The sequence below is a fragment of the Triticum urartu genome, chromosome 7A (assembly GCF_056163025.1).
Source record: "Triticum urartu cultivar PI428250 chromosome 7A, HENAU_Tu73, whole genome shotgun sequence".
NCBI lineage: Eukaryota > Viridiplantae > Streptophyta > Magnoliopsida > Poales > Poaceae > Triticum > Triticum urartu.
This window is the reverse complement of record NC_141879.1, coordinates 644,497,965-644,516,031: the sequence shown is the minus strand read 5'-3', so window position 1 is coordinate 644,516,031 and position 18,067 is coordinate 644,497,965. Positions and strand designations below refer to the sequence as shown.

Genomic DNA, 18,067 nt, shown 5'->3' with positions numbered 1-18,067 from the left:
AGGCTTTTTGGAAGTCTAATTTTAGAACGATCGTTGGAATTTTACGTTTATAGCAAGCTTGCACAATGTCAGCAGCTAGGAGGAAGTTGTCCGCAATTCCACGACCCTTGATAAACCCAGATTGCGCATAATGGATTAGCGTAGGCATAAGCGGAAGAGCCCTATTCGCTAAGCATTTCGAAGTAATTTTAACCGCGCAGTTTTGAAGGGAAACCGGTCGGTAGTCGTGCGGATGGTTAGCACCGTTTTTCTTGGGGAGAAGCACGATGAAAGCTCTATTGATACGAATCATATCCGCCATGCAGTTATGGAAATCAGAGAGCAGGTTGAGCAGATCAAGTTTGACCAGCTCCCAATTAGCTTTGAAGAAGGCCGGCCCGAACCCATCAGGTCCAGGGCTCGCATTTTGATTCATACCCCAAAGCGCTAGTTTAATCTCATCTAATGAGAAAGGCTTTATGAGATCAGCAGCTTGGTGGGAGGAAAGCGACGAGCTTAGCAGCAGATTTTGTAGGTCGAAAGATATTGAAGAGGGAGAGGGAGTGCCGACTAGGTTTTTGAAGAAGTTGAGAAGAATGAGTTCTTTGTCCTTGTGGGCTGTGAACAGGGTGCCCTCCTCCATGAGAGACTTGATTTGATTTTTCCGGTGCCTGACCGAGGCGCGGACATGCATGTATCCGGAGTTTTCATCCCCAAGAACACAATCCTTAAGTTTAGCCCTTTGTCGCCAGTAAGCGGCGATCGCTGCGTGATGACGGTGCAGAGCTAGCTTAACGGCAATCCGAAGGCTGAGTTCGAGAGGGGACAAGTGTCTAGACTCTTCTATTTTATCCAAAAGGTTGATGGTGGTGTTGCAGTTCTGCGCCAGAATACTTGGAGATCGAGCATTGATGGTCCACTTCTTAGCCATGCCCCTAGTGCGTTTGATCTTGAGAGAAAGCTTGCCTGCAGAGCACAACCGAAGGTGCTGCTGGCCCACACTGTTCCAATTGGATGCAACCAAGTCCATGAACTGAGGATTGGCAAGAAGCGAGTTGTTCAGCCTAAAGATGGTGTTTTTTGGAATTGTAGTTGCGGCAGATAGCTGGATCGGGACATGGTTAGAGGTAGATCGGGTGGTGGAGGTGAGGGAGCTGTCCGAGAATTTAGTGACCCAATGAATGTTGACAAGTGCCCGATCTAATCTTACAAGAATGGGAGCATCCTGCTGATTAGACCACGTGAAATGCCTGTCGAGGAGTGGGAGGTCCTGGAGCTGCATGCTATGAATGGCAGAGGAGAACATTAATGCCTCATGCATGTTAATGGAATTTGTGGACTTGTCCGTGGGTTTAAGAATTAGGTTGAAATCCCCAATGATTGTCCAGGGGCAACTAATAGATTTAGAAATATCAATAAGAGATTGTACGAAGACAGATTTCGTGTTTGGGTCGCAAGGACCGTAAACGTTTGTGACAGCAAAAGATAGGTTGTCCGAATTGGATTCAAACCAACAAGTTAACGCATGAGGTTCGAGCAAACGTTGGTGCATCCCCACAAGCTGGAATCCCAAGAGGTTATGATACCTCCGGATGCACCAATGGAGGGGATGAAATGGTAGTTTCTAAGGTTGGGTGGAAAGATGGAAATCGCTTTGAAGTTGGTAATCTCTTGTAGCTTAGTTTCTTGTCCACAAAAAATGGAACACTTGGACGCAGTGATCCCGGCCTTAATGTCTGTACACTTCTTATGGCGGCCAAGGCCTCTGACATTCCAGGAGGAAACAATAAGCTCATTAATCATTGGATAAAGTAGAGTCTACAATAGATGGCGAAGATGGAGCAGCCTGAAACAAGCCGATGGAGTTACAGTCGGTTACATGGTTGCTAAGCGAGGCAACAAGAATACAGAGAGATAACCGCCTGGACCGGACAGCACGGTGATCTCTAGGTAACGTGAGATGCAAAGTGAAAACTAAAACACCGGGTACATAGAGGGTGGCAGACAGGAGGAGGCGCCTAGAGCCTAAAGAACAGAGGCTAAAATTGGATCGGGAGCCACTGTTGCGAGGAGAGCAGGGCGAGAGACGGCGCCACCGATGACAAGGCTTGAGAAGATCACACATCAGTTTCATGAGCCACCTTGTTGAGGTCGATCTCGGAAACCCCACAGGCAGCCGCAAACTGGACGACGTCCTTGCGAGGCAGTGGAGTCACCGCGCCGGAGGCCAGCTCCAGGAGCTCGACCGAGGGGAGGAGGGCGTCGTCAGAAGGCGCAGGCTTCTTCCCTTCCATCTTCATCTTCTTGCGCAGGGAGGCCTTTTCAAGCATAGTCATGCGATTAGGCACCTCGACCTTCTTGATGCGTGCACTCCTGCGGGTGTAGACGATTGTTGGCGAGGCAGCGCGGGGCGACAGGACGGCAGCAGGAACAATGGTTGCGTGCGTCGTTGGCTGAGCGGCGCCATCTTCCAGGAGCGGAGGGGCAGGGAAAGGAGGGAGGCCATCATCGAAGCGAGCAATGGCCTCCATGACCCTCTCCTCACCCTCGACCCCAGGGACGAAGGCCCTCCCATGGAAGTCATGGCAGAAGACGTCGTCGTCGACCATTGGGGCATGAGAAGGCCCCACCGTGGCCACCCTATCGAGGTAGCCGATGGAGCAGGAGGCGAGATTGGCGACGATGAGCTTGGGGGAGCCGGCGGGCCGCATCGGAATGCGGTAGAAGCCCCGCTCGCCGTTGGCGCCCTGTACGCGAACGTCGTAGAACCCGCGGTAGAGCTTGACTTCTACAGACTTAGGGCGCGCGGTGAGAGGCACAGCGCACACCAGAGGCTTATGATTGGCCATCATGGTGAGGCCACCTGGCAGCTGGACCACCCTGTCATCGTGCCCCTCGTCGGTTGGTGGTGGAGGGGGGACAGCGAGTTCAGGGTCCATGCCCGCAGGGAAGTCGGCCCCGTCTCCACCATCATCGCTCCCGCCGCCACCGTGCGGCCCGTCCTCAGAGTCGGGGACCGCGAAAGCAGGGTCCGGAGGCAGCTCCTGCGACCGGACGACAAGGACAGTGGCGATGGCGCCAAGGCCGGAGAAGCCGTGGACAGGGATAGAGTGTGGGACATCAGTGAGATTGCGGCTTTTGACAGAGACTAGGACAGCAGAGTAATCGACCCCAGATAGGCAGACCGGGTCGATTTCGATGGGACAGGCAAAAGGAACAACAGAGTTCATTATGGTGGGGGTGAACTAGTACTCAATAGGAAAGTCCTCGATATTTAGGGCTGATACAGTGCCAAGGCGAAAGAGGAACCTATTTTCCGTGTCTTCGTGGCGCACTAGATCTACGGAGTTGAGGGGGCGGTTGAAAGGACTGGAAAGGATAGAGATTCCTCTTTCGTAGGCTGACCCAAACACTACCAGACCAGCACCATACGAGGAAGCCCTAATCGACACTTGAGGGTCACCGGCCCCACCTTGAAGGGCACGGCGGATGCAAGCTTGGGGAGAAGGGTGTGGAGGGTTGACGAAAGCATAGGCAAGGTTCTGGAAGTGTTCTATGGGTGTGTATGGCATGAAAACATTGGCGTAGTCCCAGCGGTGCCTAGGTGGGGAGGGGGAAGACGGACGGGATCGCGTCGGAATCAGTGGATTCCTCCCCTGATTCAAACTCGACCTCTTCCGGGTCCTCCTCCTCCTCCACGGTCTCGGCAGCCTCCGTTTGTTCCGGGAACGAGAAGATGAGGTGGGGTTCAGCGGGGATAGGTGATTGATCACCCTCCGAGTCGGAGCTCGCCAGTGGCAGCGAGATGAAGTCGGCCATGGGAGGGGGCGGAGTGGGCAAGGCTATGGTTGGAGCTGGCAAAGGGAGGATGGCTTGACTAGAGGAGGCTTGAAAGCTTGGGGTGGATGGAGAGCTATGGAGAGGGGGAGGTAATATAGCAGAGCAATCACGCTGGAGGTGGCCCACCTGCCAGCACCGCAAAGGGTCACGGCAGTCCCTCACATAGTGATCACGCGCTAGGCAGCGGAAGCAGCGTTCCATGGGATTGAGCTTTTTGGGAGGGGAGGCAGCGTTTGGACGAGCGGGGCAGGAGGCTTGCATGCTATTTGAGGGAGAGAGGAGGGCATGGGCATAAGAGAGCCGTTTCTCCGCGGTCGAGCTACCGGCGTGCAAGCCCGGCAGACGAGATGCAGGTGATAAGATTCCCACGGAATCCCGGTCGTCCACAACCGCAGCGGCCAGACCATTGTCGTTAGCTATTGGCATGGGGGAAAAGAAAGTTGACCCTGGAAGTGGACCCTCCGGCGTGGGTAGGATGCCAGGTCCAGCGGCATCCAATAGAGGCCGCTTCCTGAAGATACGACGTGGGCCAGGTAGAATTGATGGCGGGCCAGATGCATGCGACAGCGCAGGGAGCAGGGGTGCATGCATGCCAGAAGCGTCCAAGGGATACGTGGCTGGAGACCAAGCAGATTGCAACTGTTGACGTGGCCCAATCAGAGTAGGAAGAATTCCAGCAGCACAAAGGTCCAACAGGCGGGCGCGTCGAGATGCAGTCTTGTCGTATGGCGGGGGCGGCAGACGAGGCGGCACCGGCATTAAGTGAGTAGGGATCGAGTATCCGTCACGGGGGTTACTACAGGAGATAGGGAGGCGACTGGTGACGAGAGTGCTCACCGCATACCGCAGCGAGGTTCGGTATGGGTGCGGAGCGGACGAAAGATGACCAGGGTAAGCCCTCTTGTCGGTAGCGAGGGGAACGGGAGAAGCAGACGAGGGCCCCATGGGAGCAGGCAGCACAGCCACATCAGAGATGGCAGGCACGCGAGAAGGCTTTGAAGTGCCCAAGTCAGCGGTGCCATATCTACTAGGCGAAATTTGAATTGGAGTAACGAAGTAAGAAGGCGGGGGCGCGTGAGCAGTCGGTGGTTTAGCTTGGAAGGAGATAACGATACCAGCATAGTTGATACCCTCAAGGGAGATCACGAACTGAGCTAACCGGCTATTGGCAACAATAAACGAGAATAAGCGGTCACTAACCTGATGGATTAACAGAGTGGCATGCGAGGAGCCAATCCACCCATTAACCAAGTCGACGATGGCAGCCGGCGGCGGCGGCGGCGCCGGCAGGAGCACCTCCAGCCAGACGACGGTCGGCGCAGAAAGCTTGGATGCACGGCATAGAGGTGCACAAACCGGCGATGAGAAGAAGAGCAAGGAGTACTGGAGGAGAGCGTCGCCCGGTGTAGGGAGGAACGGCCCATCTCCAGCGCTGGAGGTGCGCTGCAGCATGTCCGGGGTTGAGGCGGCAAGGAAGCCCGGCCGGAACACCGAACCCCGACCGACATTGACGTCGGAGGCGAGGGTGGCAGCCGGAAGGCAAGCTATCATCCCTGGCCCCGACGAGACGCCAGCGCCAAAGGTCTCACAGGTATCCGGGGTCGCCGTGTCACCGGCGTGCGGCCGCGCGCCGCAGGTGGCCGGCCCACGGATGGCAAGCATGGTGGCCGCCGCGACCGGAGTGGCCGGCGGCAGGCGAGCGCAGTGTTCGCCTATCCTATCGCCTCCCCGGGGAGTTCACCTCTGTCCCTTGGGCATTCTTTTTCGCGGAGCCTCCTCAAGAGAGAACTATCAGTTAGCATTATTTTGCTAGGCCAGCCCTTCAAGAATCACACTTATTCATGAAAAATCTTGTTTTCAGCTTAAATTACTTTTCTACCGCGCAGCAGGGGCAGTAAGCAATCTTCAAATAAATGTTCAAACAAGGCTTAACTACTTTTCTAGATGAAATCTTAGCACACAAACAACACATGAATTATGGCATTAAATTGAAACAAAATAACCTAGAGGATTGAGTTAGGCGTGCGATCCCCTTGCTGACTTTGCCCTTGCACCACTCTGCTGCTAGGTAATCCCCTTGTCTTTGGACCCCTAGATCTCCCTTTTCCCTTCAAGTTTATGGAGAATAGGGTTATAAGAAGACTATGGAGTCAAATTGACTAAAGAAAAATAGATTAACCCAGGGATTATAGAAAGAGGATTTTGCCTATCATTGAAACTTGAGGAGAAATTTGTTGGGAATGAGCAAATCATGATCTCCTCCTCTTGTTGGAACTGCCACGGTCGCTGATCGATCCGACGATCCCATTTTCAATCCAGCGGTGGCCTGAGGAGCGTCGCTGGCGACGTGACGATCCCGCTTCCTGTAGGCGGTAGTGACTAGCGACGCAGACGCAAGTGGTTTTGTTATTTTGCCTTTTGAGATCGATCCGGTTACTCCCGATGATCCTGTTTCCTCTTTTTAGGGTACCTACGATCATGTTTCCGATCGATGGATTAGGAGATTTGCGGACTCGCTAGCGGGATCGGCCCAACGCCATGAGAGGCCCATCGTGCAGGAGTAGTTTTTTTTCAGAAATACATACTAGGCTTATTTAAAAATTTGGAGCCCCTGAAATTTATGGGCCCTGTGCGGGCCGCACAGTTTGTACAACTATGGGCCCGGCTCATCGCCCATGTCCTCGCCCAGGGTTGCCATAGGGTCGGGCACAGCTGCCGCTCACCTCCGTTTTGCACCTAATTAGTTTTTTTAAACTCTACACGTAATTAGTTGGGGAGCGAACTGGTGGGGAGATGCATATGATAGGTGGGCCTGTGTAGTAAGTAACTGTAGAAATCAATCCTGACTGGGATCAGACCGTTTCAATTACACCAAACAAGAATTTACACATGCATGGTCGGGATTAACCGGGATATGTAAGTACAGGCTACCAATTTCAGGGATTTGAAAATGAGGGTTCATTTGTGTCGGTCTCTACAACCTCAGAGTTTATTTCAGACTTCACTCAGAACGTAAGAGAGTACTTGAGGCGAATGGATCAACCAACCAACCAACCCTAACAACAACGACTGGTCGGGAGCTCAAGATACCGATCGACTGATGGAGACGGCGAACAAGCGATCAAAGGCCTCTGCCGCCGAACCCGGCGCCGTACGTGTGCTGCCTCTGGACGTGGTGTGGGAGATCCTGCTGCGCCTCCCGGCCTGGTCGTTGTGGCGCTTCTGCGCCGTCTGCCGGTCGTGGCGCTCCCTCCTCTCCGACCCATCCTTCACCAAGGAACACGCCGCCTCGCGCCCAGGCTTCATCCTCACCCTGGCCGGGGCCGACGACCGCATCGACGTCGTGGACTTTTCCGGTCACGTCGTCAGGCAGATAAACATACCGGCGGCCGAGGAGGAAGGGGTGCCGGCGCATCCCGGCCCGTTCTATCTTTTCCAAGCCGGCAAGCGTACCCGCATGCTCGACCCGGACATCGGCGTTGTCGCCACCTTGTCGTTCGACGACGTCGACATGCCGCCACTGAAGGGGGCAAGCTGGTGCGCCCCTGAATATTGTTGTTACATGCTCGGGTGCGACTTGTCCACGGGGCACCGCAAGGTGCTCCGCATCGCAACCCACTTCAGACCTGTTAGACTCTGTATATACTAGGCCTACATGTATTATAATTGTAATTGTATTTGTACACGATGATGTACCCCCTATATAATACAAAGGCCACCCCACATTGGAGGAGTGCCACAAACCCTAAACCCTTTGTTTTACATGGTATCATGCCTACCGATCTAACCTAAGTCTTCCGCTCCAACCCGGCCGCCAGCCGCCGCCATCATGTCGCATTCGGCCGCCGACACTGCCGCTGCCCTCGCAGCGTCCCTCGCCGCCGTATCGACTGTTGCCGCCGCTGGTGCGGTTCCCCGCCCCGTTGCCACGGACCATGTGTTCCTACCGCCGTCGCTCGTGGCTCTCTTCTATGGAGGGGCTGCGCCCTACACGACGGAGGGTTCGCTCGGCCCCCTGTCGACGCAATCTGTAGGCCATCAGTACGCCGGCCCCGTCGTCTACCAGTACGCCGACCACTCCTCGTCGCCCTCTGCATCTACCCTGCTTCCGGCCGCCACGTACCCTCTGGTACCTGCGCCGCCGCCCTCAGCCGCCCCGCGTCCGATGATGCGCCCGACTGTGTCTGACCCTGCTGCTGCCATCTACACCGCAGCGGGCTCTTCTGTCGCCGACGCCCCTCACGCGGCCTACGTCGGCTATGGTGGTCTTCCTCTATACGGTGCCACGTACGGTTCTTCGCCCGCGCCGCGCCCTCCACACAAAGCCTACCCTCGGTTCGGCGCCCCCGCGGCCCCTTCGCCGTATGGTCCTCCGGCAACGTACGATGCACCGCCGTCCTACGGCCTTGCTGCGTATGGCGCTCCACATCAACCTCCGTCTGTGCCGCCGCCCTACATGGACCTTGAAGCTGCTTTGGCTGCGATCTCCTTGCCATCGTTCCTGTTCTCGCACATCCTCCCGGTCAAGCTCAAGATGGATAACTATCTCTACTGGCGTGTGCAAGTGCTTCCCCTGCTTCGCAGTCATTACTTGGAGGGCTTCGTCGACGGTACCATGTCGCGTCCGCCACCGCATCATCCGATGTTTCACGCGTGGATTGCTCAAGACCAAGCCATCCTCTCGGCGATCCAATCCTCCCTGGGCGAGGGTGTTGCCGAGCTGGTTCTCTTTGCCGCGACATCTCATGAGGTGTGGGACATACTGGAATCGAGTTTTTCATCCCAGTCTACTGCGCAGAGCATGTCCATACGCCCGAAACTTGCTGACACTCGCAAGGACAATGGTTCGGTGACCGTCTTCTACAAAAAAATCAAAAAGCTGGCCGACACTCTTGCTTCCATTGGAGAGCCTCTTCGTGACACTGAGTTCACATCCTACATCCTCGCGGGCTTGCATAGTGACTACAACTCGCTGGCAGAGGTGATCAATGAACGCAAGGTTCCTATCCATCCTCAGGATCTCTACAGCTGTCTCCTCTCGACGGAGCAACGGCTCAATGCACGCCACCTGGATACTCCCGTGGACCCCTCTGTTAACGCCGCGTACCGTGGCAAAGGAGGTGGCCGTGGCCCTTCTGCTTCCTCGGCTGGGGGGGGGGGGCAAACCCGGTGGTAGTACGTCCTCGGGTCAGCAATTGCCGTCGCGCCCTGGCTCCTCTGTGGTCACTATTGATGGCCATCCACGTGCATGTTGTGCTGCGTGTGGAGCGGCCCAGCCATGTCAACTCTGTGGCCTGCAAGGTCACGTTGCCTCTCGCTGTCATCGTTGCTTCAAGACCGACTTCCTCGGCCTCGGCAACAACGGCAAGGGCAATGATCGCCAAGTTCTTATGGCGCAACAGGGACATACACCTTCATATCCTGTTGATCCTTCCTGGTACATGGATACTGGCGCGACAGCCCACGTGACGAATGAACTGGGCAAGCTCAACGTTCAGCACCCCTACCATGGCCACGACAAGGTTCACACAGCAGATGGGGCAGGTATGCGCATCTCTCGTATTGCTCTGGCATCACTGCTCACGAACACCTCTAGGAACTTGCATCTTAGAAATATTCTTCGTGTTCCCTCTATTACTCATAACTTACTCTCTGTTCCTAGACTTACTCAGGATAATAATGTCTTTTGTGAGTTTCACCCGTTTCATCTTCTTGTTAAGGACCAATCTATGAGGGACATACTTCTTAGAGGTCGTTTTCGCCGAGGCTTGTATGCTCTGGATGCGCCCACCGCTGCTGATCTTCAGTTCTTCAGCGGGATTCGCGTGTCTCCTGCATTGTGGCATTCGCGCCTTGGTCACCATGCATTACCCATTGTTCGCCATGTTCTCCACCATCATGAACTACCGTCAGAGTCTAGAAATAATGATGCTGCTATCTGTGATGCCTGTCAGCAAGGCAAGAGTCATCAGTTACCTTTTTCTGTTTCCAACCATATAGTCAAAACTCCACTTGAACTTGTGTTTTCAGATGTATGGGGCCCTGCCCAACTATCTGTTAGTGGTCATGAATATTATATCAATTTCATTGATGCTTATAGTCGGTTTACTTGGTTATATCTTCTTAAACGCAAGTCTGATGTTTTTGATGTGTTTCTTAAGTTTCAAGCACATGTTGAGCGTCTTCTCAATCATAAAATCATTCATGTGCAGTCGGATTGGGGCGGTGAGTACCGCAATCTTAGCACTTTCTTTGAAAAACTTGGGATTGCTCATCGTGTGTCCTGCCCACACATACATCAGCAGAATGGTTCGATTGAACATAAGCATCGTCATATTGTTGAAACTAGGTTAACTCTGCTAGCACATGCATCTGTTCCATTTCGTTTTTGGAGTGATGCTTTCACTACAGCCCATTTTCTTATAAATAGGCTCCCTTCGTGACTACTTCATATGAAAACTCCACTTGAACTCTTACTTGGTCAAACTCCTGATTACATATTTCTTAAGGTGTTTGGGTGTGCATGCTGGCCACACCTTCGTCCTTATAATAATCGCAAGCTTCAGTTTAGATCCAAACAATGTGTCTTCCTTGGGTATAGTTCTATTCACAAAGGGTATAAACGTCTTCATGTTCCGTCTAATCGTGTGTATATTTCCTGCGATGTTGTCTTTGATGAACATGTTTTTCCCTTTTCTGCTCTACCCACATCTATTGCTGCCGCCTCCACACCGCCTGTGCACCCATCCAGTACCTTGCCTGATCAATTTTTAGATGCTGCACATTCGCCCCTTTTGTTGTCCAACCATGGCGCAGGTATTGGAAGGGGTGCCCGCTTGCAGCTTTTGGACGAGGAGGAACCGGCGGCTCCCTCCTCCACGACCCCGCACGACGCTCAGCCGGCCACCTGCATGCCCCATGCAGCCTGCCCGCCAGCTGGTCGCGCCCTGGCCCGCCTAGGCCTGGGACTCCTCCATCGGCTGCATCCACGCCGGCCTCGCCTGGGCCTGCCTTGCCCGGGCCGGCCTCGCCTGCGCTGGCCTCGCCTGGGCCAGCCTCGCCTATTCGGCCCGCTACGCCGCACTCGCCTAGACCGGCCTCGCTTGTCGGGTCTCTCACGCTGAGCTCGCCTGGGCCGTTCGTGTCACCTGGGCCGGTTTTGTCCTCCGGTGGATTGTCGACTCCTGCTGCGTCGCCATCTTCCACGTCTCCATCGGCTTCCTCGTCGTTGGCCTCTTCTGAGGCTGTGGTTTCCTTGCCGCTGTCACCGGTGCCTTCACCACCACCGGCCCCCGCTACTATTCCGCGTCCTCATACACTCAGCAAGAGTGGCGTAGTTCAACCAAAGAAGCGCACGGATGGGACTGTTGCTTGGCTCGCGACTTGCATGGCGTAGGCACAGGCGGATCCTACTGCTAAACCAAGGTATTTTCAGGCAGCTATGAGCATTCCTCACTGGCGTCTTGCGATGGAACAAGAATACCAAGCTCTTCTTTAGAATGGTACGTGTCGTTTAGTTCCTCCCAGGACGGGTGTCAATGTTATTGATTCCAAGTGGGTGTTTAAGGTCAAGTGACATGCTGATGGTTCTATTGAGAGATACAAGGCTCGTCTGGTTGCTAAAGGATTCAAACAGTGTCAGGGTCTTGATTATGAGGATACCTTTAGTCTAGTGGTTAAACCCACTACCATTCGCCTTTTGCTCTCACTGGTTGTTACTCGTGGATGGTCTCTTCGTCAACTTGATGTTCAGAATGCCTTTCTTCATGGGGTATTAGAGGAGGAAGTCTATATGTGTCAGCCTCCTGGCTTTGTTGATCCCGCTCGGCTGTAGCATCTGTGTCGCCTTGTTAAGGCGCTCTATGGTATGAAGCAGGCTCCGCGTGCTTGGCATGCACGTCTTGGCACCACTCTTCAGGCTCATGGTTTTGTTCCCTCTACGACTGACACCTCGCTGTTTCTTCTTCAGCGTCCTACGGTTACTATGTACCTGCTAGTCTACGTTGATGATATCATTCTTGTCAGCTCTTCAGTGTTCGTTGCGGATCACCTGGTATCTTCCTTGCGTGCTGATTTTGCGGTTAAGGATCTTGGAAAACTGCACTGTTTTCTCGGTCTGGAGGTCTCGTACTTTGATTCTGGTTTGACGCTCACTCAACAGAAGTATTCTCTTGATGTTCTTTGACGTGCTGGTATGCTCAAGTGCAAGACTGCTACTACACCTATGTCCTCTACTGACAAACTATCTGCTCTCGATGGTTCTCTTCTTTGTGCTGATGAGGCCACTGAGTATCGCAGTATTGTTGGTGGTCTGTAGTACTTGACTATTACTCGTCCGGATATCTCTTATGCTGTCAACCGTGTCTGTCAATTTCTGCATGCACCTCGAGATTCTCATTGGACTGCTGTTAAGCGTATATTACGCTATATTCGGTTGACATCTACTTATGGCCTGCATTTGCAACCAGCAACCTCTGGAGCTCTTTCCGCGTTCTCTGATGCAGACTGGGCTGGGAATCCGGATGACAGGCGATCAACGGGGGGCTATGCAGTGTTCCTTGGTGCTAACTTGATCGCCTGGAGTGCTCGGAAACAAGCAACAGTGTCAGGCAGTAGCACTGAGGCTGAGTACAAGGCCGTTGCAAATGCTACAGCTGAGCTGATTTGGATACAATCTATGCTTCGAGAGTTGAGGATCTCTCAGGAGCAACCTCCTGTTCTTTGGTGTGATAACATCGGTGCTACTTATCTGTCTTCAAATCTTGTATTCCATGCCCAAACAAAACACATCGAAGTTGATTACCACTTTTCCAGAGAACGTGTTGCCCAGAAGCTGCTTCTTATCAAGTTCATCCCTTCAAAGGATCAACTTGCTGACATCTTCACCCAGCCACTGCCGCTTCCTCAGTTTGAAGGCTGTAGGCGCAATCTCAACCTAGTAAATTCTTCTGAGCACGGCTCAGAAGCGACGCCAGGAGGGTGTTAGACTCTGTATATACTGGGCCTGCATGTATTATAATTGTAATTGTATTTGTACACGATGTTGTACCCCCTATATAATACAAAGCCACCCCACGTTGGAGGAGTGCCACAAACCCTAAACCCTTTGTTTTACAGGACCTGTTGGAACCGCTAGTCCCTCGCGGCGCTCCTCCTCGCTCTCTCTATCGCCGTCGCTCGAGCTCACCGAAGAAGAAGGGATTTAGAGAAGTTCAAAGAACAGTGGACACGGGAATTTTTCCAGCACACGTACGCTTTTTCCTTTCCTCGAGCACGAACTTGATCATGTCAACAAGCTACAGAGGGGAACCAGGGTTTTATACCCGCGAGCATCGGCCTGCACGGCCTCTCCCTGCGCCCACTCGCTCACCCACTCCTCCACGTCCTCTGCGCTCTGGCCGCGTCCACGCACCGTGCCCGAACGCGATCGCCACGGCCTCCCAGCGCGCCCAACGCGATCTACCCCTCCTGATCGCTCGCTAACAGCCCGGCGTGGCCCCGCGCACACGCGCGCTGGCTCACGCACGCACACACGCACACCTACGCACCCACACATCGCGGACCCGACGCACCCGACACGTCCGGTGCGCGCCCATACACGCACCAGCCACGCCAGGAGCGACGCCGCGGTTTATTACGCCCAACACCCGCGCCCTAAGCCGCGGCTCAGAGCAGCCCGCCGTCCTCGACGTCGCCGTCGACCAGCAGTGCACACTCCGGCGCCGGCGCCTTCTTCCACTGCGGGCAGTCACGCTTGAAGTGACCCCGCTCGCCGCACTTGTAGCACCGGCCCTTCCTGTTGCTGCCGAAGCCCGACGCCTCGCTGCGCGCCTCGTCGTCGTCGTCGTCCCGAGCTCCGCCGCGCTGTCGCTCCCGTGCCCGCCACTGTGCTGCCGTGAACATGAGAGTGCCGTCCGCTCGCTCGCCGTCTGCCTGTCCACGCGGTCGGAGCCGTTCGTCGAACGCCTTCAGCCACCTGAGTGCTTCCTCGAACGGCATCGTCGACACGTCGCAAAACTGCTCGATCCCGGCCACCGCCGCGTACAAGCGGTCCGGCACGGAGTCGAGCAGCTTCTTCACCAACGCGGCGTCCTCCAGCGTCGAGCCGAGCGCCGCGTAGCAAGCCGCCATGCCACCAAGCTTGCCGGCGAACTCGTCCAGCGTGTCGCCGCTTGCCATGCGCAGGAGCTCGAACTCCCCGCGCAAGGTGCCCAGCCACGCCGCCCGCACGCGGTCTGCGCCAACGAACCGCGCCTTCAGAGCAGCCCACACCTCCGCGGCAGTCTTCTTCGCCGCCACCTGCAGCAGCAGGTCCTCTGCGAGCGCGCCAAGCAGATACGCCTGCGCCAGCTTGTCCTTTTTCGCGATCACGGCCGCCGCCGCGTCCTCCGGCACGACCACCGCCTCCCACAGCCCGGCCGCGTCAAGATTCGCCTCGACCTTGATCGACCACACCATGTAGTTGTCGCTGGTGAGCAGTGGCACCGACTGCAGTAGCGATCCGCCCGCTCCGCCGGTGTACGGGACGATCGACATCGCCGGCGCGCCCTGAGCTGAAACTGGCTCTGATGCCAATTGTTGGAACCGCCAGTCCCTCGCGGCGCTCCTCCTCGCTCTCTTTGTCGCCGTCGCTCGAGCTCAACGAAGAAGAAGGGATTCAGAGAAGTTCAGAGAACAGTGGACACGGGAATTTTTCCAGCGCACGTACGCTTGTTCCTTTCCTCGACCACGAACTCGATCATGTCAACAAGCTACAGAGGGGAACCAGGGTTTTATACCCGCGAGCACCGGCCTGCACGGCCTCGCCCTGCACCCACTCGCTCACCCACTCCCCCACGTCCTCCGCGCTCTGGCCGCGTCCACGCACCGCGCCCGAACGCGATCGCCACGGCCTCCCAGCGCGCCCGACGCGATCTACCCCTCCTGATCGCTCGCTAACAGCCCGGCGTGGCCCCGCGCACACACGCGCTGGCTCACACACGCACACACGCACACCTACGCACCCACACATCGCGGACCCGACGCGCCCGACACGTCAGGTGCGCGCCCATACACGCACCAGCCGCGCCACGAGCGACGCCGCGGTTTATTACGCCCAACAGGACCTGCGGGCGTCGAGCAGCTGTGCGACGTGCTTACTCTCGGCGACGACCACGGGTGCTGCTGGAGGCGGAGGCCAAGCTCCCCAATCCGTATCGCGTCCTACCTGGGATCACAAGGCGTCATCATCCAAGGTTGCCTCTACTTCATGTCGGGCAAAACCTTTGCCGACTTCAACATAGGTGCTTCCCGTGACGCGATGGACCTGGTGAATTCTGTCGCGCCGTTCAACCTCGAGACGGAAGAGTGGAGGCCGGCGCTCCGAGGCCCGCCGGGGATCCCCCCGAGAACCAGCAAACATCGGCTTAAACTGGCAAAGCTAAGCAACACCTTAGTGATGATGCATTTCGATCATGTTCGCCCTGTCGTGCACCTATGGCTCGCTATAGACTTGGAGAGAAGTCTGTGGGTTAAGAAACACAGTGTGCCTCAAGAATTGCTACTGCCGTCTAAGCAGATGTGTATACACAGAGGCACAACGCTCCTGATGGGGTTAGATGACGAAAGAATCATCTTTTCCTACTACCATGTAGGTCAGGGATGGGAACGGCCAGGCTGGGTTACACGGATTTATGATTCCAGGACGCTTGTATTGATCTACCGCATCCGCTTGGCGTTCGTCGTATTGTTGGTGTGAACAGAGGAAACTTTTCTATGCTCGATGAGTGAGTGAGCAATGGTGCAGAGTGTCGCTTCGCTTCTCGACCAAATGAAGCTCCTTCTTGGCAAGAAGTGTGAATTTCGAGTGGTGGAGATAGAAGATAGTCCCTCTGATCGATCTCCTACTTTTGAGACGTTGTCTCATTTTTTTAAGAATGGTCTGTAACTTTATTCAAACTCAGATAAAATTATAGGTACAAAAGATTTGTTTTCCTTGTATGCACAAATATATACACATATGCCCAATTTGCCTCCTGCATTCAAAGAATGTGTGAAATGTATACAAATTACAAAACGAGAGGCATAAGCTCGATTTGTGAATTTGCACCTAATAATTATGTGGGAAGTAATAAAAAAATACCTGATATTTATTTCCCTCGAGTTGGTTATCTCTCTAGACTCTGTTGGATACGTATGTACTAAATAGTTGCAACCTACTACCTAATTTTCTTCTTTATATGCAGCAATGTCACATTAGCAAGTCATGCATATAGTCATAAGTTATTTTTTGCATTATTGATCTATTCATGCAAAACATGCCGCTTTCCGAGGACGCTTTCGTGGAGGTCGGGGCGGGAACCGGAGGCACTATCAGCCTCGGCGTACTCAGACCGCTACAGTGACGGAGGTGGCGGAGGGTGCAGTGGATTTACCGCAGGTGGCGGTGGAGACGGTGCAGGCCTTGGCTGCAGTTTCTGTGCCAGAGCCCATACAGACTGGCGATTCTACTTCTGAGCAAGGTTCGGACAAGGCCGAGAGTGACAAGTTGTCTAAGTGGGCGGCTAAGAAGAAGAAGCTCAATTGTTTCCGTTGTGGGGAACCGGGTCACTTTTTGGTTCACTGTACTGCGGAGTTATGTGACCTATGCCGGAAACCTAAACACACAGCGGCCGACTGTCCTCTTATGTTGGGGCCTAAACCATCCGTTCAGATCTACGGAGTGTGTTGTTCGGAGTTGATGTTTTTTGAGTCTCCTTCTGCGGAGCCTTCTGCGCCCATAGTGGAAACGTCCTTCCCCGGTGTGGTGAAGGTGGTTCATGGGCCGTTGACCGAAGCTTAGATCATTCAGCAGTTAAGAGAGCTCGCTCCGGGTAATTTTCAGTGGTCCTTACTTAAGCTCACCGATAACTCTTACAAAGTGGATTTTCCGTCTAAGGAGGATCAGGTGAGGATTCTCAAGTTCGGTATGAGCAGGGTCACAGGGACTAGTTATGTACTTGAGTTTGATAAGTGGAACAAGAAAGAGCCACAAGGCACGCCTTTAACTCAGATTTGGGTTCGTTTCTCTGGTGCTCCCTCTGACCCTCTGGACAGCTTCTTGGTCACTTGGAGCCTGGGTTCTTTGATTGGCAGGACTGAGCAGGTGGATATGCAGTTCACTCGGGCTCATGGGGTGGCACGGCTGCTTGTCAGTGTAGCCAATATTCAGTTCTTGCCAGACGTGGTGCCTTGGACTTACGCGGGTGTTCTATATCAGTTGGATGTTGAGTATGAGGATCCTGATCTTTTCAATGAGTTTGAGGATGATAACCCCATGGACACTTCTGAGGGAGGAGGGGGTTCGGGGAACCAGGATGATATAGCTAAGAGTGATGATGACAAGGCTAAGGGGCCTTCGGGGCAGTCTGATAATGGTGACTCCGCCCCTGTTGGGACTTCCAGCACAGTTCCGACTACCACTCTTCAGCTTGGCTCTTTTGGAGCGTTCTCGGCTCCGCCGAGGGTGTCGTGTGACAGGGTCCGTTCTGCGACTCCAGTGCTCAGTTTGCGGGTGTCGAGGTCTGCTGAGGGCGGAGGTGCTTCGGGGCAGGATGTCCCGCCCTTGGTTGTTTCCTCTCCTTCGGCACAGGCTGAGGCGGCCGAGCCGGTGGTCATGGGAGGAGATGGCGAGCAGGAGGCTCGGCCCTCTGGGCCTTTGACGCTGGCGGTCCCAAGGGTCGGCGCGGCCCCCTTGGTGAGGTCACCGGTTTGCGGGGGAGCGGGTGCGCAGGAGGCCGTCTTTTCCTCTTCTGTTGCTCTGGAGGGCGGGCCGAGATCATCGGTCGCGGGCGTCGGCGGGGTGGCCGTCGATGGGCCCTGGGAGCTCTCGTCGCCGTTGGGTGTTGCTCCAGTGGCCCCGACGCTGGTCACCGCTGTTGGGGGACGGGCAGGAGGCTCTTTCCCCAGCGCAGCTTCTCGCGAGGAGGTCATCGCTTTCGGTGGGATCCCGGATCCTGTCTCTGCAGGGAGATGGGTCAGCGGGAGACTGCAGGAGCAGCCGGATGTTGATGACATGCAGCTCAGGTGCGCGTTGAGGGCGGCCAAGTTGCGTGACGTCGAGCTTTCTACTGGTATGTCTGTTAACAAGTCTAATTCTATTATGCATTTTACCAATGATGAGATTGTGCAAAATGCTAACCAATTAGGAGTATCTCTTGGTAATAATGATCTAGAGATTTCTAAGTCTGTTAATGATATGCTAGATTTGGAAGCTGAACGAGCGTTAGAA

General features: G+C 54.7%; 2 protein-coding genes across 2 annotated transcripts; one reads left to right on the top strand and one right to left on the bottom strand.

Moving 5' to 3' along the window:
* Positions 1-6,919: 6,919 nt before the first annotated feature.
* Positions 6,920-7,468, top strand: LOC147960998 (putative F-box protein At3g21170). Its single transcript, XM_087533620.1, has one exon. The coding sequence runs from the start codon at positions 6,920-6,922 to the stop codon at positions 7,466-7,468; it is 549 nt and encodes a 182-aa protein (XP_087389746.1).
* A 6,017-nt stretch (positions 7,469-13,485) lies between these two features.
* LOC147960997 (uncharacterized) lies at positions 13,486-14,355 on the bottom strand. Its single transcript, XM_087536969.1, has one exon. The coding sequence runs from the start codon at positions 14,353-14,355 to the stop codon at positions 13,486-13,488; it is 870 nt and encodes a 289-aa protein (XP_087393095.1).
* Positions 14,356-18,067: the final 3,712 nt, after the last annotated feature.